Source organism: Nicotiana tabacum, chromosome 16 (assembly GCF_000715075.1).
Source record: "Nicotiana tabacum cultivar K326 chromosome 16, ASM71507v2, whole genome shotgun sequence".
Classification (NCBI taxonomy): domain Eukaryota; kingdom Viridiplantae; phylum Streptophyta; class Magnoliopsida; order Solanales; family Solanaceae; genus Nicotiana; species Nicotiana tabacum.
In genome coordinates this window covers 31253070-31275695 of record NC_134095.1, presented here as the reverse complement: position 1 = coordinate 31275695, position 22626 = coordinate 31253070, and the positions used below count along the sequence as shown (strand labels likewise).

Below are 22626 nucleotides of genomic sequence, written 5' to 3'. Positions count from 1 at the left end.
TATAGATAACAAAGTTTTATTATATGACAATCGTTGTCAAATTAGAATTTCAAATATGTATTAATGAGTACATGCAAAGGTGAATATTCAGTACAGATATGGTTTCGAATTAGATGAGAGGGTTCGGGTAATAATAGTTAAATTCAATTTGAACATTTTGAATTGTTTTAGGCATACAAATTTGTGTTTTCGACAAGGAAATTACTTATCAAATAGTATTTGGTTACCTTTTTTTTTTTTATCTTTAGTTATTAATAATTGAAATTTCTCCAAATCTTAATTTTCTAGTGATTCTTTGCCCACGAGATTATGATGAGTATGTACGATGATGAAATTACTAGTTCAATATCGAAGACATGACCCTTAATAGGAAGGTATGGAGCGAGAGCATAAAGATTGAAGGTTGGTAGGTAGTTGAATATTTTTCTACTCCGTTCTGTGTGTAAGTCTAGTCGGTCAGTATCGCGTTTTAGTATGCCACTGGTACATGTTGTGCTCGTACTATTTTCTAGGACCTTGTCACTACATTAATTATTGATGTTGCTTTTCCAGGTATATTTTCTGACTCTTGGCTCGCTGGTACTATCTTTCTAGTTATGTTATTGTTACTATTCTATTGTCGCATTTCATCTTCCTGTGTCGAGGGTCTATTCGAAAACAGTACCCCTATCCTAGGGTAGGGGTAAGGTCTGCGTACACACTAACCTCCCCAAACCTCACTTGTAGGATTATATTGGGTCGTTGTTGTTGTATACACACAACGGGTGAAATATGTAATTATTTAAATGGTTCAAGTACTTCTCAAAGAATATTCTTTTGCGTACGATACATGAAAATACAGAGATATTGAAAATACTCTATGAATTGTGTTTTTTTACGTTACAAGCAAAGTAGCAAACTAGTAAAATATGACCAACCTTATATAATATGATCATAGATCATCTTATATGATTTCGTTTTCCTACAAAACATCCATAGTCCCTTGAGACCTACTAATAAATCATGCAAAACTCAATTGTTAATTAAATCAACAATATAGATACAAATAATACTTATAGTCCAGTTCACATATTCTCCTTATTAAGTAGAAGACTATGAGATCTTAAAAATATTATTTAAATTTTATTACTTACATCATAAACAAATAATTAATATGTGACCATCTTGTTAGATTTTGTTCTCCAACAAACATCTATTAGAACCTAATATCGTTGCCTATATAACTAAATTCAGTAGCGAAGTTTGGAATTCAAATAAAAGATTCAAAATAAATTATTTATGTTAAGAAAATTCAATAATTTATGTATAAACAAATATATTTATTTTCCCTGTATATATAATATAACTTTCCGAGGAAGAGGATTCATTATAGTACAATTGAACCCTCTTGCACCCCCTGTCTCCGCTCAATCGTTAAGAATGATACAAATATGATAATATTAATATAATAGGAATTAACCATCATCCATTTTTGGTGAAGCATTCATTTTATACTTACAATATGTAATTTAAGCAAAAATAATGAACAACAATTTCCACTTCGGGAGGAAAATACATATCGATGTTATATAATCTAAAAATATTTATTTCACAAATTCCTTTTATTGAGAACAAAATTAAATAAATATTAACAAAAACTTAAAATTCGAAATAAATTATAATTCATATATATTCTTGTTAAATTTAACGAGACAGTGAGAATACTGTTTGAATTTTATTCTCATGTCTCAAGCAAACTAGTAAATGTAGGACCATCTTATATGATTTGTTTATTAACAAACATCAATAACCACTTCATAACTTAATTATTATTCTTACAACTAAATTGTTACGATTGACGATCACAAATCCGAATAATATTAATGTAATAGTAATTAATCATAATTTATTTTCTAGTTTTACACTCGCATTATAGTTAAATATGTAACCTAAGCAAAATTTTCCATAGGTGAACAACGACCTCTATTTTGAAAAAGAATGACGCCATGTGACGACCCGACCCGTCGTCTCATGAGTTACTGTCTCATTCGTCCCATTTTCTGCTTCCTCATGTTTCATTATCGGTATTGGGTGCATTAGAATTTATTTGGAGCGATTTTGATAAGAAATGAGACATTTAGTCTATTTTAAGAAGGTTTAAGTTGGAAAAGTCAACCGGACGTTGACTTATGAGTTAGAGGGCTCGGATGTGAATTTCGACGGTTTGGTTAGTTCTGGGAGGTGATTTGTGACTTAGGAGCAGGATCGGAAGTAATTTTGGAGGTCCGGTGTTGAATTAGGCTTGAATTGGCGAAGTTAGTATTTTGGCGAATTCCGGTTGATATGTGAGATTTTGATTCGGGTATCGGAATAAAATTCCGAGAGTTGTTGTAGCTTCATTGTGTCAATTGGGATATGAGTGCAAAATTTCAAGTCATTCGGACATTGTTTGGTCGGGTTTTTGATCGAATGTGTGTTTTAGAAGTTTTAAAAGAACTTAGGCTTGAATTCGATATAATTTGATGATTTTGGCATTAGTTGAGGTGTTTTGACGATTGGAGCAAGTTTGGATAATGTTTTAAGACATGTTGGTGCTTTTAGTTGAGGTCTCGGGGGCCTCAAGTGTATTTCGGAAGGTTAACGGATCGATTTAGGCACGAAAAAAATAAAGCTGTTGCATTTTTTTACAGCACTGTGAACAGTAGTTATGAACAGTGCCCATGAAGAGTATCTGTGAACAGTGCCGTGAACAGTACCCCGTAACAATATCCGTGAATAGTGCCGTGAATAGTCCCCCGCAACAGTATCCGTGAACAGTGCCGTGAACAGTAACACGAGGTGAACAGTATTCCGAAAATTTCTGGGCAGAATATTTACATTTCATTCGCGAAAAACACCCCATTTCTCCACCATTTTTAGTCATTTTGAGAGCTTTTGGACGGGGATTGAAGGGAGTTTCAACTAAGATCGATTGGAGGTAAGTTTTATGAGTTAAATACATGATTTTATTGAAGAATCATCCTAGAAATCCATGAAAACATAGCCAAATTATAAGAAATTAGGATTTGAGATTGAAATTCTAAATTTGGGATTTGAGGGGTCAAATGAACTCCGATTCTTGTGAATTTGGTATGCATAGACTCGTAGCGAGATAAAGAATATTTTGATGTAAAAATTTCTGGATTTCAAGACGTGGGCCCGGGGCTCGGGTTTTGCAAATTTCGTGATTTTTGATATTTTTCGAGTCTTTTCGATTGGGTTATATTCCCTTAGCCTATTGTGATGTATTCGTTGTGGTTTTGGCCAGATTCGACGCGCGAGAAGGTCGATACGAAAGGAAAGGGCAGCGCGGAGTAGTATTTGGCCGGCTAGAGGTGAGTAATAGATGTAAATGCTGTTCTGTGGGTTTGAAACCCCAGAATTTCACATTGTAACGCTATATTGAGGTGACTTGCACGCCGGATAACGAGCGTGGGATAGAGCACCATTTGGGATTGTGACTTGGTCCGTCCTGAGAGATATTTTACTACATTTTTGGTTGAGACATATACTTTATTATTGTGAATTGGGCTTGTTGCCATGCTTGGGGCCTTGTGCCGACCTGTAGAACACTTAGGGGATTTTTGACTGGTTTTCCTCACTTATTTTGTTAAAGAATTTATATCCTCAGTCATGTTTCCAATTGTAGGCTTCTTGCCAATTATTTGAATCCTTCAGGGATTGATATCACTGCTTTCGCATATTTTGCATATCATTTGACCTCAGTCCAAGGTTTTAAATACTGTTTTGCAAACTCAGCCATCTTTCTAAGATTTGAAAACTCTAATGATATTTCTAAATGATATTTCGGGTTGAGAACTACTGTTTTACAAATGCCCAAGGGGCTTATGATGATTTCTGGACTGAGCATGGATTGGGTTGCGCGCCACATCAGTGTTATATTGATATTGAGGCCGAGAGCCTGGTTGATTACATTGATATTGAGACTGAGAGCCTGGGTGATTATACTGAGATTGATATGAGGCCGAGGGCCTAGCTTTGATGCCACGAGATGGCTTGATATTGCGCTTGGGCTGTAGGAGCCCCTCCGAAGTCTGTACACCCCCCCAGTGAGCGCCGTCGACAATAAATAAATATGGATGGCTCGGGCTGCACGTCGCAGTGGGTACCAAATGGTACCGTCATATGCATTACATTGCATTCATTCTTTATCTGCATTATCTGTCATAATAATTATGTGCTCTTATTTCATTGATTGGTTATTTTATACTGTTCTGAGCCTGAGAGCCTGATACTGTTCTGAGATACTGAGCCCGAGGGGCAGATTTCTACTTATTATTTTGATACTGAGCCCGAGGGTCAGATTTCTAATTTTTATTTTGATACTGAGCCCGAGGGGCAGATTTCTACTTATTATTTTGATACTGAGCTCGAGGGGTAGATTTCTAGTTATTATTTTGATACTGAGCCCGAGGGGCAGATTTCTACTTGTTGTTTTGATATTGAGCCCGAGGGGCAGATTTCTACTCGTCATTTTACTGCCAAATTACCTATTTTACTGGTTTAAAAGAAAATTCACATGATGTTTCACTGAATTGTTATTTTAAATGATTTCACTGCTTCTGTATAGAATGTTGTGTGCTTTAACGTGTTTTCTTACCTTCAGTCATTATTTATATTTATTACTCATTGGGTCGGAGTACTCACATTACTCCCTGCACCATGTGTGCAGGTACAGGTATTTCTGAGGCATAGAGCGAGTTTTCTGTTGTTCAGTTTTCATCGGAGTTATCGAGGTAGCTGCATGGCGTTCGCAGCCTTGATCTCTCCCCTCTATCTCTATCTTTTATTCTGCATTCTTCCTAGACAGACTTGTAATAGGTGGATATTCTGTATTAGAGGCTCATATTCGTGACACCAGATTTTATTGGGCTATGGTGTGGTATTTTAGTTGAATTTTCGCAGATTTTTATTATTAATTATACACTTGAAAGTGATGACTTAGTAAATTTTCTGTGATATTTATCTATAATCTGAATAAGAATTTGGGATAATGTTGTTGAATGGTCGGGCTTGCCTAGCAGTGTGTTGGGCGCTATCATGATCGGGTTGGGGTCGTGACACGCCACCAAAGATAATTTTTATATTCTCCTTATTGAGAAGAAAAAGAACCCATATATTGATAAAATATTTAAAATTTATTATATATATATTACAATATCGTATTCTTACGAACAATATTGTTCTTTTATTACACTTATTTTGACAAATTATTGTTTTTTTCTTGATCAATATATGTTCTAAGTTAAAATTAAATGCAGATAACTCGTGATACTTTTAGTTTTTATTTATTATTATGAAAAACTTATCTCTATATCTCTTTAATTATATTTAAAAAAATAAAAAAAATAGAAAGGTAAGAAACAAAGGGAAAATTTAGAAGAGACTGGAAAAAGAAGGGACCAAATAGCAAAACCGACTTGAATCGAAGACCCTCAAAATAGAAGAAGACTAAATTTGTGTGTAGCTTACCATGTATATAATCTCCTCCCCTGCCATCGTTCCCAGGGTTAGTACTAGTTAAACCAATTTCTCACACCAAAGGCAAAAGGAACCCCCCACCCCCCCTTCACCTCCCCACCAAATTCTCTTTCTTGGCCTTGGGGTTTTCCTTTCTTCTCCTCCTCTCTATAAACCCTGTTTTCTGTACAGACTACACTCTCTGGATGAGTCACATATCCGTGACTTTTTTAATTCAGGTACAAATAGAAAAAAAAATCACTGTCGATTATTATTTTGTGTATTTATTTGATCGATTTAATGTTTTATGTCTTTATTTTGATTTTTTTGATGTATGTGAATGTTTGAAAAGTTCTTATTTTGGATTTTTGGGGTTATTTTTTGCTATCTGATTTGTGTGTTTGGATTTGTATGTGCGGCAGTAAATACAATAGAAGTTGAATATGACGACTTTAAGATCGAGTTTGCCGTCGAGGTTACGGCAACTTCTCTCCAGCGAAGGAGCCATTGGTCCATCTATTAAACTCGACTCTGAGCCTGTATGTACTCCTTTTACTCCTTCCGTTCATAATTTTTTTTTTTGAAGTTAGTATTCGGTTGGTGCTGCGTGTTATTTAGGGTTTGTATCAAAATCGCTTGGTGTGGACATGGCAGTTAGGGTTTTATGGAATTATTTCACAATGTACATTTCCTGATAGTGTTAATTTTATCTTTATTCAAGACGTGGGATGTGTGTTATTAGGGTTTTGTCCGGAAATTGCTTGTTGTGGAGTTGTGAATTAGAAGTTAATCTTTTAAGTGTTTATGCAATCCCTATTTTATCTGCTTTTTTGTGATTGACACGTTGAGAAGCTGTCATAAGTACTGATGCCGTCTGGGTCTGAAACTTATTATATCTGTTACAAGTGTACTCGTGCCATGTGAGTCAAAAATCATTGTCTTTGTTATGTAGCAAGTTCAGAATCTATGAAAAGCCGCGGGTTTGATTTGTATTTGGTTACAAGATACTGAAAATATCTAAAATTGTGTTACTGCTAGATATCTATTTCTTCTTTACTGATATCGACTGTTCAAACTTGTTTGACAGCTGATACTACTAACTATAAAAGTCCTTGGTAAAGAAAATTATCAAAATTAATATTGAATATGACTAGCTTGATTTTTACTATCAAGTTTGCAGCTTTGCGGCACTCATATCAGGATATGCTAGCTCTAGATCCTAGGGTTTAAGACTGGTTCCTTTCATGGTCTTTATTAAAAAAATAGATTGGTTCCTGTCATGGTTGATGAGAGGTTGAAGTTGCTAGCTAATGTAGAAGGATATAATATATTGGCTCTAGTGCTGCATATTCGTCGAATAATAGTTGCAGCTACTCGTGTGATGCTCACGAAATCGGTGACACATTATTCTAATCACATTTGACTTTTATGGTGTGTCAAGAGTAATTCAATTACGTAGTCAATGAGTGGCGATTAGAAAATATCTGCCTCTGCTCAAAGAATCCTTGGTTGTAGCTGGCTACTGGTAGGACTTTATAAAAGTAAATTGAAATCAAAGAGAACAAGTTTGGTACATCTGAGGCAGAAAATCTAAAGGAAAATATATTGGTTCATAGCATTAAAGTTTAGATTAGTGAAGTTTCCTAACCACCCATAAATACCGATAAGCACTAGATATTGTTATCAGGAGGATACTTTTCCCCTTCTGTAGCTTGAATACGTTCCGCGTATATGCCCACTAGTGTATATTTGAATCTTGAAAGAGACTGAAATTGAAAATCTGATTCTGCACTTTAATTGACACAATAAAAGGACGCCTTCTTTCCTTGTGCCTACCAGTCCTCGGAAACTGAACCTTCATTAATTTGTATAAGCACTTCATAAATATTACTTAATACAATTAGAACTCCTGAGGGAAAGCTTTGTATCTTTTCTCTATTTTCTATAAACCAGGAGAAGATGGTGTTTCAATAATTTGTTATTTGTAGTATCTCGAATCATATCCAGTTATGGATACAAGAAATTGTGGCACGCTCTATGCTTATCACCACTCCTTTTTGTGAAAGACTGGCGGTTACATTAAATTAGCTTTATTTTTTATTGGATTTTGTATCTTCATTTCATGGGTTGCATTCTTAATACCGTTTCACTGCAATCTAAACTGAGACCTACCTGGAAAAAGACATAGCTTCAAACTAACAGTGATAATAGTTCCTTCCCTTATTATAGCTTCAAACCAACAGTGATAATAGTTCCTTCCCTTATTACTTTTTAATGGGTGCTCCTTTACAGCTGAAGATGCTGGCATGGGTTAAGAATTGAAATGGTATATCATGGTCCAAAATGGCTCTTAAGTTTTTTCCCCATTTTATGCTTCTAGCAAAGCGTGTTCCTTAACATCAAGCTTTACCATTGTTCATCCTCTTTTTATGTTTTATTCGGTGGAATAGAATATATTCTTATAGGAGTAGTTTTTAAGGTTTTTTTTTGGGGGAGGGGGGGGGGGGAGGATTTTCATCATCTATGGCAAGGTAAGTTATTCCCACTGATTTAGTCATATGTAAGGAAATAACAAAGCGATATATCATCTGATTAGGGCCTTGACTTACTGCTGCTTGAAAGAATTGCAAGGATTTCTGTTTTCCATTACTGATTCTCTCCTGCAGTTGAAGCTATTTCTATCTTTCGTGATTGTGTCCTCCTTTTCAAGTTTTCTCTCCATTCACTTGCATGAGCTTATTGTGCATTTGTCCTCATGTCAGCCTCCCAGAATAAAGGTCTTTATCGACAAGGTCATCCAATGTCCATTACAAGATATTGCAATACCTCTTTCCGGTTTCCGCTGGGAGTATGGCAAGGTGAATACATCTTACCTCTGCTTATCCTGCTTTTTACTTACTTGGACTTTTACTTACTTGGACTTCTCTTTTCAGGGAAATTTTCATCACTGGAGACCATTGTTTCTACATTTTGATACGTATTTCAAGTCATATCTATGTAGTAGGAAAGATCTTCTCTTGTCTGATAACATATTAGGAGATGATAGCCCTTTCCCCAAGCAGGCAGTTCTTCAAATCTTACGCGTGATGCAGATCATACTAGAAAATTGTCATAACAAGGGTTCATTTAGTGGCCTGGAGGTAAGCTGAAGATGCTAAAACTTTTTGCTCGTTTGTGGATGAACGTCTTAAAAAGTATTTATGTGTATTGATGATGTCTGAATTTATTTCCTTTGTTCTCTGGCAGCATTTCAAACTCTTGCTGGCTTCAACAGATCCTGAGATCCTCATCGCAACATTAGAGACTCTTGCTGTATTAGTAAAAATAAATCCATCCAAGCTACATGCAAGTGGTAAGCTGGTCGGATGTGGTTCTATAAATAGCTGTCTCCTGTCACTCGCGCAGGGGTGGGGAAGCAAGGAAGAAGGTCTGGGCTTGTATTATTGCGTTACTGTAAACGAAAGAAGTCAGGATGAAGGCCTATCTTTGTTTCCATCCAATGTGGAAAATGATGGTGACAAGTCACTTTATCAGTTGGGCTCTACCCTTTATTTTGAGTTGCATAGTGCCAATACTCAAAACAATGCTGAAGCTGGGGATGGTGCAGTGTCAACAAGCTTGAATGTAATTCACATACCTGATCTCCATGTACGGAAAGAGGAAGATCTGGCGCTAATGAAGTTCTGCACTGAGCAGTACAATATTCCTCCTGAGCAAAGGTTTGCGTTGCTAACAAGAATCAGATATGCACACGCGTTCCGCTCCCCCAGGGTATGCAGGCTTTACAGCAAAATCTGTCTTCTTGCTTTCATTGTGCTTGTCCAGGCTAGTGATTCTCATGATGAACTTGCATCCTTTTTTGCTAATGAACCTGAATACACAAATGAGTTGATCAGGATTGTCAGATCTGAAGAAACCATCTCCGGAAATGTTAGAACGCTAGCAATGAATGCCTTGGGTGCGCAATTAGCTGCTTATGCATCATCGCATGAGCGGGCGAGGATTTTGAGTGGGTCAAGCATCAGTTTTGCTGGCGGTAATCGCATGATTCTCCTAAATGTTCTACAGAGAGCAATTTTGTCACTTAACAGCTCAAATGACTTGTCATCTGTGTCCTTTGTTGAAGCTGTTCTGCAGTTTTACTTGCTACATGTGATATCTTCTTCTAGTTCTGGGAGTGTTATTCGAGGGTCTGGAATGGTGCCAACTTTTTTGCCTCTAGTAGAGGATGCTGAGCCTGCACATATACATCTTGTTTGCCTGGCTGTGAAAACACTGCAAAAGCTTCTGGATTATAGTAATGCAGCAGTAACCCTTTTCAAAGATTTGGGTGGAGTAGAGCTTTTGGCAAATAGGTTACAGATAGAAGTGCACAGAGTGATTGACATGGCTGGAGATGATGACAATTCTATGATCATTGGTGAGCATTTTAAATCTAGTGATGAACAATCATATTCTCAAAAGAGACTTATTAGGGTCTTGTTGAAGGCACTTGGGTCTGCTACCTATGCTCCTGCAAATTCGGCCAGATCGCAGAGTTCTAACGATGCATCTTTACCTGCCACTTTGTGTCTGATATTTAGTAATGTGGAAAGATTTGGAGGTGATATTTATTCCTCGGCGGTTACTGTTATGAGTGAAATAATTCACAAAGACCCCACATGTTTCCCTGCTTTGCATGAGTTGGGTCTTCCTAATGCTTTTTTGTCCTCAGTGGTGTCTGGAATACTACCTTCTCCAAAAGCTCTTACTTGTGTACCTAATGGTCTTGGTGCAATTTGCCTTAATGGGAAGGGACTGGAATCAGTGAAGGAAACTTCAGCATTGCGTTTCCTTGTCGACATATTTACCAACAAGAAATACGTGGTAGCTATGAATGAAGGTATTGTCCCTTTGGCAAATGCTGTGGAAGAGCTGTTGCGCCATGTATCTTCACTGAGAGGTACTGGAGTGGATTTAATAATTGAGATTGTTAACAGTATTGCTTCACGGGGTGATGGTGAACATGCGGAGTCATCAGGGAAATCAAGTGAAACTACTGAAATGGACATGGACGCGGATAACAGGGAGAGTGTTGCATCCAGCTCATTGGTCGAATCAACTTATTCAACTGGTGAAGCCATCAGTGATGAGCAGTTCATTCAGTTGGCTGTCTTTCATGTGATGGTACTTGTTCACCGTACAATGGAGAACTCTGAAACTTGTCGGCTATTCGTGGAGAAGTCAGGAATTGAAGCTTTGTTGAAACTACTCTTACGGCCTAGTGTTGCCCAGTCGTCTGAAGGGATGTCCATAGCATTACATAGCACCATGGTCTTCAAGACTTTTACTCAACACCACTCGGCTGCTTTGGCTCGTGCTTTTTGTTCCTTTCTCAAGGATCATCTGAAAAAAGCATTGTCTGGTTTTGATGTTGTTTCTGGTGCTTTTCTGCTGGATCCTAAAAATATTCCAGAGAAGACTTTTTCTTCACTTTTTCTAGTTGAGTTTCTTTTATTTTTGGCTGCCTCCAAAGACAACCGATGGGTCACTGCTCTGTTAACAGAGTTTGGAAATGGTAGCAAAGATGTCTTGGAAGATATTGGTCGTATTCATCGTGAAATTCTTTGGCAGATAGCATTGCTTGAAGAATCTAAGGTTGATGTAGAGGAAGGCGGTGCTGGTACAAGTGATGAGGCGCGACAGTCAGAATTGAGTGCAACTGATAGTGAAGAACAAAGATTAAATTCCTTCAGGCAGTTTCTTGGATCCATTACTTCGCAGGAGGATGTCAGGGTGGAGTTTTGAGTCACAATTTTTTGATCTGATCAATCTATATCGTGATCTGACTAGAGCTTCTGGTCTTCAGCAACGTCAGACCACTGATGGTCCTTCAAACCTCCGGATAGAAGCTAGTCATCATTCACAACCATCAGATTCTCTTGATGATGCCGGAACCAGTAACCGAAAAGAGGACAGACAAAGGTCCTATTATCATTCCTGCCGCGATATGGTAAAATCCCTGTCAATCCATATCACCCATTTGTTTCAAGAGTTGGGCAAGGTGATGCTACTTCCATCGCGAAGGCGGGATGATATGCTCAATGTTTCAGCTCCGTCAAAATCTGTTGCTTCAACATTTGCTTCAATTGCTATTGATCACATGAATTTTGGAGGTCATGTAAGTACTTCTGGATCGGAGGCATCTGTGTCAACCAAATGTCGTTATTTTGGCAAGGTTATTGAATTTATTGATGGGATTCTACTGGACAAGCCTGATTCGTGCAATGCTGTTATTCTAAATTGCCTTTATGGGCGTGGGGTTATGCAGTCAGTGTTGACCACATTTGAAGCTACTAGTCAATTACTCTTTGCCGTCAATAGAGCTCCTACTTCTCCTATGGAAACTGATGAGACACATTCCAGGCAGGATGGAGTTGAAGATGCAGACCGTTCATGGATATATGGTTCCTTGGGAAGTTATGGGAAGCTGATGGATCATCTGGTGACTTCATCTTTAATTCTATCTCCTTTCACAAAGCATTTACTCAATCAACCTTTGATAAGTGGTGATATCCCATTTCCACGGGATGAGGAGACGTTTGTAAAGGTTCTTCAGTCCATGGTATTGAAGACGGTTCTTCCCGTTTGGACTCATCCGCAATTCACAGAATGTAATTATGATTTCATTGCAGCAGTTCTCAACATCATTAGACACATCTACTCTGGAGTAGAAGTCAGAAACGCAAATAGTACTGCTGCTCGCGTGTCTGGTCCTCCTCCAAATGAAGCTACAATTTCTACAATTGTTGAAATGGGGTTCTCCAGGAGTAGGGCAGAAGAGGCTTTGAGGCAGGTTGGGTCAAATAGTGTTGAGCTAGCAATGGAGTGGTTATTCTCGCATCCAGAGGAAGCACCACAAGAAGATGATGAACTCGCCCGTGCCCTTGCAATGTCTCTTGGGAACTCTGGATCGGATGCAAAGGAAGATGTTCCCAAAGAAAGCAGCCAGACAATTGATGAAGAAATAGTTCAGCCTCCTCCTGTTGATGATTTGTTGTCAACATGCCGAAAGCTTCTACAGATGAAAGACTCTCTTGCTTTTCCTGTCAGGGATCTTCTTGTGATGATATGCTCCCAAAATGATGGTGAACATAGATCAGCTGTGGTTTCATTTATCGTTGAACAGGTGAAGCTTTCTAGTAATGCCTCTGAGGATTGTAACAGCAGCATTCTTTCTAATCTCTTTCATGTTCTGGCTCTGATCCTTAATGAAGATACCGAGGCCAGAGAGATAGCTTCAAAGAATGGTTTGGTCAAAGTTTCATCTGATCTTCTCTCACAATGGATTTCCAGTTCATTTGATAGGGAGAAAGTTCCCAAATGGGTGACAGCAGCTTTTGTTGCTATTGATCGGCTTGCTCAGGTGGATCAGAAGTTAAATGCTGATATTCTGGAACAGCTGAAGAGAGACGATGCTACACAGAAACCAGTTTCGATCAACGAGGATAAATATAATAAGTTGCAGTCTTTGTCTCCAAAATATCTGGATGTACTGGAGCAGAAGCGGCTTGTTGAAATAGCTTGTGGTTGTATGAGGAACCACCTTCCCTCAGAAACAATGCATGCTGTGCTGCAGCTATGTGCAACTCTTACAAGAACTCACCCAGTTGCTGTTAACTTTCTGGATGCTGGTGGATTGCAGTTGCTGCTTTCCTTGCCAACGAGCAGCTTGTTTATTGGGTTTGACAATATTGCTGCTACTATAATACGGCATATTCTTGAGGATCCTCAGACTCTACAGCAAGCTATGGAAGCCGAGATACGACACAATGTTGTAACTGCTTCTAATAGGCAGTCAAGTGGAAGGCTCACACCTCGTAATTTCCTGTTAAATTTGACTTCTGTTATTCAACGGGATCCAGTGATTTTCATGCGGGCTGCTCGTTCAGTGTGCCAAGTGGAGATGGTTGGTGAACGACCTTATGTAGTCTTGTTGAGAGACCGTGACAAGGACAAAAAGGACAAAGATAGGGAGAGAGAGAAATCAGATGACAAAGATAAAGTCCAGAATGCAGATCTGAAGTCTGGTGTTGGTAATGTGAGCCATGGAGTACAGGGCAAGACTCTTGATGCGAGTTCTAAGAATGTCAAAGTCCATCGAAAGCCACCTCATAGCTTTGTAAATGTCATTGAGCTTCTCTTGGATCCAGTTGTAAAGTTTGTTCCTCCCTTGAAAGACGAACAGGTGACAAAGGAGAGCTGTAATTCAACAGATATGGACATTGATGTGTCTGCAAACAAGGGTAAAGGGAAAGCTATCGTGTCAGCTTCTGAAGCAAGTGAAGCTGATAGCCATGAATTGTCTGCATCTATGGCTAAGATTGTATTCATTTTGAAGCTTCTGACTGAGATTTTTTTGATGTACACTGCTTCAGTTCATATTCTGCTTCGAAGAGATTCTGAGGTTAGCAGCTGCATAGCTGCTCCTCAACGGAGCCCCACAGGGCACGTTACTGGTGGAATTTTTCATCATATTCTTCATAAGTTTTTACCACATTCCAAGAGTTCTAGGAAAGAGAGAAAAACTGATGTGGACTGGAGGCAAAAACTTTCGAGCAGAGCTAGCCAGTTTTTGGTGGCATCTTGTGTTCGCTCGACAGAGGCAAGGAAAAGAATCTTTACAGAGATTAACAGTGTCTTTAGTGATTTTGTTGAGCTTGAAAAAGGTTTTAGGGCACCAGCAACCGATATTCAAGCATTTATTGATCTTCTCAATGATGTACTGACTGCTCGGGCACCTACAGGTTCTTCCATCTCAGCAGAAGCTTCAGCTACTTTCATAGATGTAGGTTTGGTTCAATCTCTAACTCGAGCCCTTCATGTCCTGGACCTGGATCATACTGATTCTTCCAAGGTTGTTACTGGCATTGTAAAAGTTCTGGAGTTGGTAACAAAGGAGTATGTGCATGCGGCTGAATCCAATGCTGGGAAAGGAGAACAGTCAACAAAATCTCAGGATCTTAGTCAACCTGGGACTACTAATGATGCCTTTGCATTACAGACTAATGAAACTGCAGGACAGCCTAACGGGAATCCAGTGCCAACAGATCACATTGAGTCCTTTGGTGCGTCTCAAAACTTTGGTGGGTCTGAAGCTGTCACTGATGATATGGAACATGACCAGGATATTGATGGGGGTTTTGGTCCATCTAATGAAGATGATTACATGCATGAAAGTAATGATGATACTAGAAATCTGGAAAATGGCCTTGAGATAAGATTTGAAATCCAGCCTGATGTACAAGAGAATCTTGATGAAGATGAAGATGACGATGATGAGGACGACGACGATGAGATGTCAGGCGATGAAGGAGATGAGGTTGATGAAGATGAAGAGGGGGATGAAGAACAGAATGATCTTGAGGAAGATGAAGCTCATCACTTACAACATCCTGATACTGATCAAGATGACCAAGAAATAGACGAAGATGATTTTGATGAGGAGGTAATGGATGAAGAGGATGAGGACGACGAGGATGAGGAGGATGGTGTAATACTTCGACTGGGTGATGGAATGAATGGAATAAATGGAATAAATGTTTTTGACCATATTGAGGTATTTGGCCGAGACAATAGCCTCTCTAGTGAAACTTTACATGTTATGCCTGTTGAAGTTTTTGGCTCTAGGCGCCAGGGGCGTACCACGTCCATCTACAATCTTTTGGGAAGAAATGGTGACAGCACTGCTCCTTCACAACACCCTCTTCTAGTAGAACCCTCTTCCTCGCTACAATTGGGTCAACCACGGCAATCAGGTATCTGGACTACTTCTGGTTACTATCATAATTTTTCGCTGGTGTGCAATGATGTATCACGTGCTTTTGTTTATTGGTTTCAAAATAAACCTCATTGGTCCCTTTGTGCTCATGACAGAGAATATTCGCGATGCTTATTCAGATCGGAGCTCAGAAGGAACCTCATCTCGGCTGGATTCTGTTTTCCGTTCTCTTCGGAGCAGCCGTCACAACCAACGGTTTAATTTATGGACTACTGATAACCAACAAAGTGGTGGATCAAATGCCTCTGCTCTTCCACAGGGTTTTGAGAATATGCTTGTTTCCCATTTGAGGCGGTCAACCCCCGAGAAAGCGGCTGATCAAGATGCCACAGAGGGGTCTCAGAATAGAGGTGAGGCCACCCAGTTTGCTGGATCAGGTGAGGCAGCTGAAACTGCTGCAGCTGCTCTGGAGAACAACAGCAATAATGAAGCCAGAGATGCAACTGCCCCCTCAACAGTTCTGGATGGATCTGGCCGTGCTGATGCAACACCTGTGGCCAATGTTTCTACTCAGGGAGCAGATTCACCTGGTGGACAGTCTCAACCTGTCGAAATGCAGTTTGAACAGAATGATGTTGCCATAAGGGACGTTGAGGCAGTTAGCCAAGAAAGCAGTGGAAGTGGTGCAACTCTGGGTGAAAGTCTTCGAAGTCTTGACGTTGAAATTGGAAGTGCAGATGGGCATGATGATGGCGGAGATAGGCAAGCCGCAGCAGATGTTCGAACTAGGAGGACTAATGTTTCTTTTGGAAATTCTACACAGGTAAGTGCGAGGGATGTAGCCCTTCATAGTGTATCTGAAGCTTCGGAACATCCAAGTCAAGAAGCAGAACAAAGTGGTCCAGGTGAAGAACAGCAACCTAATGTGGATGCTGATTCTCGATCAATTGATCCTGCATTTCTAGAGGCACTTCCTGAAGAGTTGCGAGCTGAGGTTCTCTCAGCTCAACAAAGTCAAGCAACTCAACCACAAAATTCTGAGCCTCAAACTAGTGGAGATATTGATCCAGAATTTCTGGCAGCCCTCCCACCTGATATCCGAGAAGAAGTTTTGGCACAGCAACGGGCACAAAGGCTGCAGCAGTCACAAGAATTAGAGGGCCAACCTGTTGAGATGGACACCGTGTCGATTATTGCTACATTCCCTTCGGAATTACGGGAAGAGGTACTACTTCAGATGAATTTCTATTTTTACGTGAACCTTCATTTCATTTACACAAACAAGTGAAATCCTGTTTTCCTATTTTTTCTTCTTCAATTCTTCAGGTTGTGATTAAAGTTGGACTCCCATTAATCTTTTTATGGCTATCTTTGGATCTTAATATTTCATGTCTCAGGTCCTTTTGACTTCTTCGGATGCTATTCTTGCTAATTTAACACCTGCTCTTGTGGCGGAAGCAAATATGTTGCGTGAGAGGTTTGCGCGGAGGTATAACCGGACACTTTTTGGTATGTATCCTAGAAGTCGTAGAGGCGACTCTAGACGGAATGAACAATTGGACAGGGCTGGTGGAACCTTTTCCCGTAGATCAGCTGGAAGTAAGCCTCTGGAGGCAGATGGGTCTCCCTTAGTTGACACTGAGGGCTTAAGAGCGTTGGTGCGGTTGCTCCGCGTCTTCCAGGTATAAACTTGGTGTGCTTAGATTGCTGATTTTTTGCATCTATGATTTGAATGTTGACACGTCTGGTCCCTTGCAGCCAATCTACAAAGTTTCTCTACAGAGGCTGCTGTTGAATCTCAGTGCACATGCTGAAACAAGAGCTGCTTTAGTTAAAATCCTTATGGACTTATTGATGCTTGATGTTGGACGGCCTGCTAATCTGAATACTGCTGAGCCCCCATATCGGCTATATGGTTGCCAAAGTAACGTGATGTATTCGCGTCCTCAACATCTTGATGGTTAGACCTTAGCCTTGCTTCAACTTTTTGGTTGTGTATTACGTACTAGTCTTGCTACTGCAGTTGTTTTCTTTTTTGTTGTTTTTGCCTTGGGTAAATTTGATTCATCTCATTGTCTTGTAGGAATTCCTCCTTTACTATCTCGTCGTGTTCTTGAGACCCTTACATACTTGGCGAAGAACCATTCTTTGGTTGCAAAGACTCTACTTGAATTCAGGCTCCCTCGACCAGTGGTGGAAGGGCCAATAAGTCCAGATCAGAGACGTGGAAAAGCTGTGATGGTTGAGGCTGGTGGACCGGAAAGATTGCAGCTTGAAGGACAAGTAGCTCTTGCATTGCTTTTGGGCCTCTTGAATCATCCCCTTTACTTGAGAAGTGTCGCGCATCTAGAGCAGGTAGTTTGCACAAGTGGGATGTCTCTTTGAGTAGTCATTAGTTGGTATTTCTTGGCGTCTTAACAATTTCTCTTTTGGATCTAGCTGTTAAATCTGCTAGATGTTATAGTCCTGAACACCGAAAGCAAATCAAATGCACGTGAAGAACCTGGATCGTCCTCTACAGAACAACCAACTGGTCCTCCAGTTCAATCTACTACTGAGATGAATGCTGAATCTCATGCAGCTTCATCTGAGGTTGAGGACAAGTCCGGAGCCTCATCCTCTGTTGCAGGCGGAGACCAAACTACTGAAAGTATTTTGCTTAGTCTTCCACATTTAGAACTTCGACTCCTGTGCTCATTGCTTGCCAGAGAAGGGTAAGCTAGTTCCTTATCCTGTAATGTGCTTATTCAAGCTGTTTGACGTTATGTATTTCTACATGCTGCTTTAGTGCTATTGCATCGATGTATTTTAAAATGTTAAATACTCTGGTTTGAACTTCAGTAGATATTGCGAAAAAAAGAAGAGCTCTGGTTTTATTTGATAAGTTCAGTAGATAGTACTTCTTATGAGATGCCTCCTTTTTTTTGGGGGGGGGGGGGGAGGGGGGGGGTTGTGCCATGCTCCTTAATTGATTGTCTTGTGAGTTGGCTGGCTTATTGATGTACTGAACTAATATTGTACTTTCTTTCTATTTTCTTTCTTTTTCAAAGGAAGACTTAGATAAATAAACTAATTGCTTAGTGTGGCGTTATTTTCAAAATTTTCATGCATGTGGCTTCTGTATGAGGCACAAAATTATGTGTTTGGTTGCACATGCACTTCCTTGAAATGTAAGACTCAACTATCCTTTTCACACGACCAAGTACATTTTGAACCTTCAGTGGTTTTTTTTATACTTAATGTTGCTGAATAATATATGATTTATTCATTGTTGAAGCTGTTTAATGTTTTCTTCTTTTGTTAGTCTGTCAGACAATGCTTACTCATTGGTAGCTGAGGTACTGAAAAAATTGGTGGCCATAGCTCCCGCCCTTTGTCATTTATTTATTACTGAGCTAGCTGGCTCTGTGCAAAGCCTGACAAGATCTGCGTTGGACGAGTTAAACAAGTTTAGGGAAGTAGAAAAAGCACTGCTCAGTACCACTTCAACTGATGGCGCTGTGATACTCAGAGTTTTGCAAGCATTAAGCACCCTTGTTGCTTCAATTGGTGACAAGAACAAGGATAATCAAATTCTTTCTGAGAAGGAGCATGGGGCTACTGTCAGCCTGGTTTTGGACATTAACACAGCTTTAGAACCTCTATGGCAGGAGCTGAGCACTTGTATTAGCAAAATAGAGTGTTTTTCTGAAACAGCAACCAACCCGTCGCACTCGTCCCTTGTTACCACATCTAAACCTTCTGGAGCAATGCCTCCACTTCCAGCAGGCACACAAAATATTTTACCGTACATAGAGTCATTTTTTGTGATGTGTGAGAAGTTGCATCCTGGACATTTGGGTGCAGGACAGGATTTTAGTATTGCTACAATTCCTGATCCAGAAGAAGCAACTGCTTCTGCTATGCAGCCGAAAACACCTACATCTGCAATGAAAGTTGATGAGAAGCACATTGCTTTTGTAAAATTTGCAGAGAAGCACAGAAAACTCCTTAATGCGTTTGTCCGGCAGAATCCTGGCCTTCTAGAGAAGTCTTTCTCCATCATGCTGAAGGTTCCTCGTTTTGTTGATTTTGACAATAAAAGATCCCACTTTAAATCTAAGATTAAACATCAACATGATCATCATCATAGTCCTCTGAGAATTTCTGTGAGGAGAGCTTATATACTTGAAGATTCATATAATCAGCTGCGCATGAGAACAACTCAAGAATTGAAAGGGAGGTTGACTGTTCATTTCCAAGGGGAAGAAGGGATTGATGCTGGTGGACTTACTAGGGAATGGTATCAGTTGCTGTCCAGAGTAATTTTTGATAAGGGAGCACTGTTGTTTACTACAGTTGGCAATGAAGCAACATTTCAGCCAAATCCCAACTCCGTGTACCAAACTGAGCACCTTTCATACTTCAAATTTGTTGGGCGAGTTGTGAGTACCTACTTTTTTCTGTTTTGCTTGAGTCATTCAGTTTAACAATATCTCATGTGCTTTATGTACATCCCAGGTTGGGAAGGCATTATTTGATGGTCAACTTCTTGATGTTCATTTTACACGATCCTTCTACAAGCATATATTGGGCGCTAAAGTGACATATCATGATATTGAAGCTATTGATCCTGACTACTTCAAAAATTTGAAATGGTTGCTTGAGGTGCAGTGTCTTCTGATTTCTTAGTTATTACGGAAATGATGCTTAAATATTTGTTCTGCTCACGTTTCTTGCTTTGTACAGAATGACATAAGCGACATTTTGGACCTTACATTCAGCATTGATGCTGATGAAGAGAAGTTGATACTTTATGAACGCAATGAGGTATGAGTTATTTAGCGAGGAGTGAAATTTCAACATTTTTGTTTCAGAAGTTCTGATTGAAATTTGTGTAATGCAGGTTACTGACTACGAACTGATTCCGGGTGGACGAAATATTAGAGTTACCGAGGAAAATAAGCAACAGTACGTTGACTTAGTTGCTGAACATCGGTTGACGACTGCTATCCGCCCTCAGATAAATGCTTTTCTGGAAGGATTCAGTGAACTGATTCCGCGGGATCTCATTTCTGTTTTTCATGATAAGGAACTCGAGTTATTAATTAGCGGTCTACCAGACATCGATCGTATGTTCACTATTCCCTTATTTGTTACTTGATGTTGTAATCCTGCCATAGATAGTTATTTGTCTATATCGAGAAAGAAGAGCTGCTCCTTATATGTGATATTCCCTTGCTTTGCAGTTGATGACTTGAGGGCAAATACAGAATATTCTGGATACAGCCCAGCATCACCAGTTATTCAGTGGTTTTGGGAAATCATTCAAGGTTTTAGCAAGGAAGACAAGGCTCGCCTTCTACAATTTGTCACTGGGACCTCAAAGGTAGTTTGTTGCTTTCATTTGATTACAGTTTCATGCTTTATGTCTCCTGCAATCATCCCGATCAAGTTTTTGTCAACTTCTCCAGGTGCCATTGGAAGGGTTTAGTGCACTACAAGGAATTTCAGGTTCCCAGAAATTTCAGATCCACAAGGCTTACGGTAGTCCTGATCACTTGCCTTCAGCACATACATGGTAATTACTTTATCATCTGAAATGAAACTATGATTGTCCTTTTTGTTTTCATTCTAATTTTAATTGCTGAAGAAGATCCATGTTGCTCCCTCTGCAAATTAGTTCTCTTTCTTTCCTTTCTGTGTGCATCCTAATTTACTGCAAGGATGAATTGGCAGCTTTTCTATGAGATAGGAAAGCTTTCTTAAATGAGTATTTTAATCTAATGCAGAGTAATATTATGAAACTGTCCTAATCTTTGATTACATCTCAACTACTGACATCAATTTGTTCACATGTCATGTAAAGACTTCTTTCTTTATCCATTTGACCTGGCTCCATCTTTGATCAAATGAAGCCATTGAGATTGGACGGAGTGTTTTGTATTTTATATCTTTATCTTCATTAGTTATTTTTACTGCACACACACTTCTAATGTATGTTTGCTGGGTGCAGTTTCAACCAGCTGGATCTCCCGGAGTATCCCTCTAAAGAGCACCTGGAGGAGAGGCTATTGCTTGCCATTCATGAAGCCAATGAAGGGTTTGGATTTGGTTAACACTGGTGGTCTCTGAATTAGATTCTGTAGATAATTTCCATGTTAGAAAAGAGAATTTTTTTTAACAGGAAAACAGTCCAAGGGCATTTTAAGTCTGTGAGATACCTGTCTATAATGCTGTACAGTCTATTTGCTATGCCAAATGATCCTGGCGGTTTTCTTTTGCCAATCGTTTATTTATCCGTTATCCTCGTTGCATATAAGTTCCTTTCTGCTTGCTTTTTTGGATAATGTGCTGTTGTAGCCTGTAGGAGAAGCGCAGGGCCTTGAGTAATTATTTACGCCAGGTGCTCATCATTCTTTTTCTGTAATGCTTTAATTATCGCTGCTCATCAATGTACCAATTGCGATACAGACCAAGGTTCTATATGATGGTCGATCCTTACTCTTAAGGACACGAAACTTGGGCTGCATTAATGCGTGTAATGGTAGGATCAAGACTAAATTAAAACTAGGATAGAGTTTATGGTGTTACTCCGGCATATCACGACGTTTACAAGAAAACTAACAATTAGAACCCAAAAAAGAACTAGGGCAAGAATTTTATCTTGAGAGGGTGGGGAAAGCCATGAAGTTCTAGTACATATGTAAATCATAATGAAAACGAAAACAAAGCTGGAAACGCAACAATCACCAATTTATTTCCAACCAACGAGCACCATGGGCTATGTGATTTCAGAGAAAATTACTAATCTTCCTCCCCAAAGAGAATTAGAAAAGTTGTTTGCTTTCAAAAGAAACGCCCCTTTCCAGAGATTCTAATCGGATTGCTTGTTAGTGAAAAAAAGATGCATTGCACCCTAATTTTGAAGAAAAAAAAGTACTAGTAGTATTTGATTGTTAACGAACACAAGGAACCCGCCTTAGAGATTAAAACTGAAAATAGATATGTCAATGTTCATTCTAAGACAGAATACATGCCAATCTGACCCTGAAGACTGATATTGAAAATAAAAAAAGCAAGGATCTAGATAATGTATGTGAGAAAGAAAATGAATCAACAACTTTGCAGGTGTACAAGCTGCAATTTTCAATCTTAACCAGTCTCTTGTGGTCTAATTGAGTTATTTCTCTCTCCTGAGCTTTTTTTAAAAATAAAATAAAATAATCATCTGATATTAGAAAATCTATTGATCAACTAATTTAGATTCACGTCTCGTAGAGTCCATTACAGAAGGAAATACTTCCTACTATTTTCTTCATTGTCAGAGCTCGAACTGAAGACTCTGATTAAAGAGGGATCCCATCATCATACACAAAAAGGGTATA

The 22626-nt window shown here is 39.3% G+C and overlaps 1 protein-coding gene and 1 long non-coding RNA gene across 2 annotated transcripts; both read left to right on the top strand.

The window, feature by feature from the left end:
- Nucleotides 1–2890: 2890 nt before the first annotated feature.
- On the top strand, nt 2891–4982 carry LOC142170538 (uncharacterized). The gene is made up of 3 exons (XR_012699770.1): nt 2891–2956; nt 3287–3353; nt 4712–4982. It is a non-coding gene; the product is annotated as an uncharacterized LOC142170538 (long non-coding RNA).
- A 563-nt stretch (nt 4983–5545) lies between these two features.
- On the top strand, nt 5546–21526 carry LOC107806692 (E3 ubiquitin-protein ligase UPL2-like). The gene is given in 18 exon segments (XM_016630902.2): nt 5546–5738; nt 5922–6038; nt 8262–8357; nt 8433–8639; nt 8746–11238; nt 11240–15296; nt 15415–16484; nt 16657–16941; nt 17018–17219; nt 17343–17614; nt 17699–17973; nt 18564–19683; nt 19760–19906; nt 19988–20068; nt 20145–20370; nt 20488–20627; nt 20713–20819; nt 21255–21526. Coding segments are annotated over 17 exon segments (10977 nt in total). The 5' UTR covers nt 5546–5738; nt 5922–5942; the 3' UTR covers nt 21358–21526.
- The last annotated feature ends 1100 nt before the right edge of the window (nt 21527–22626 follow it).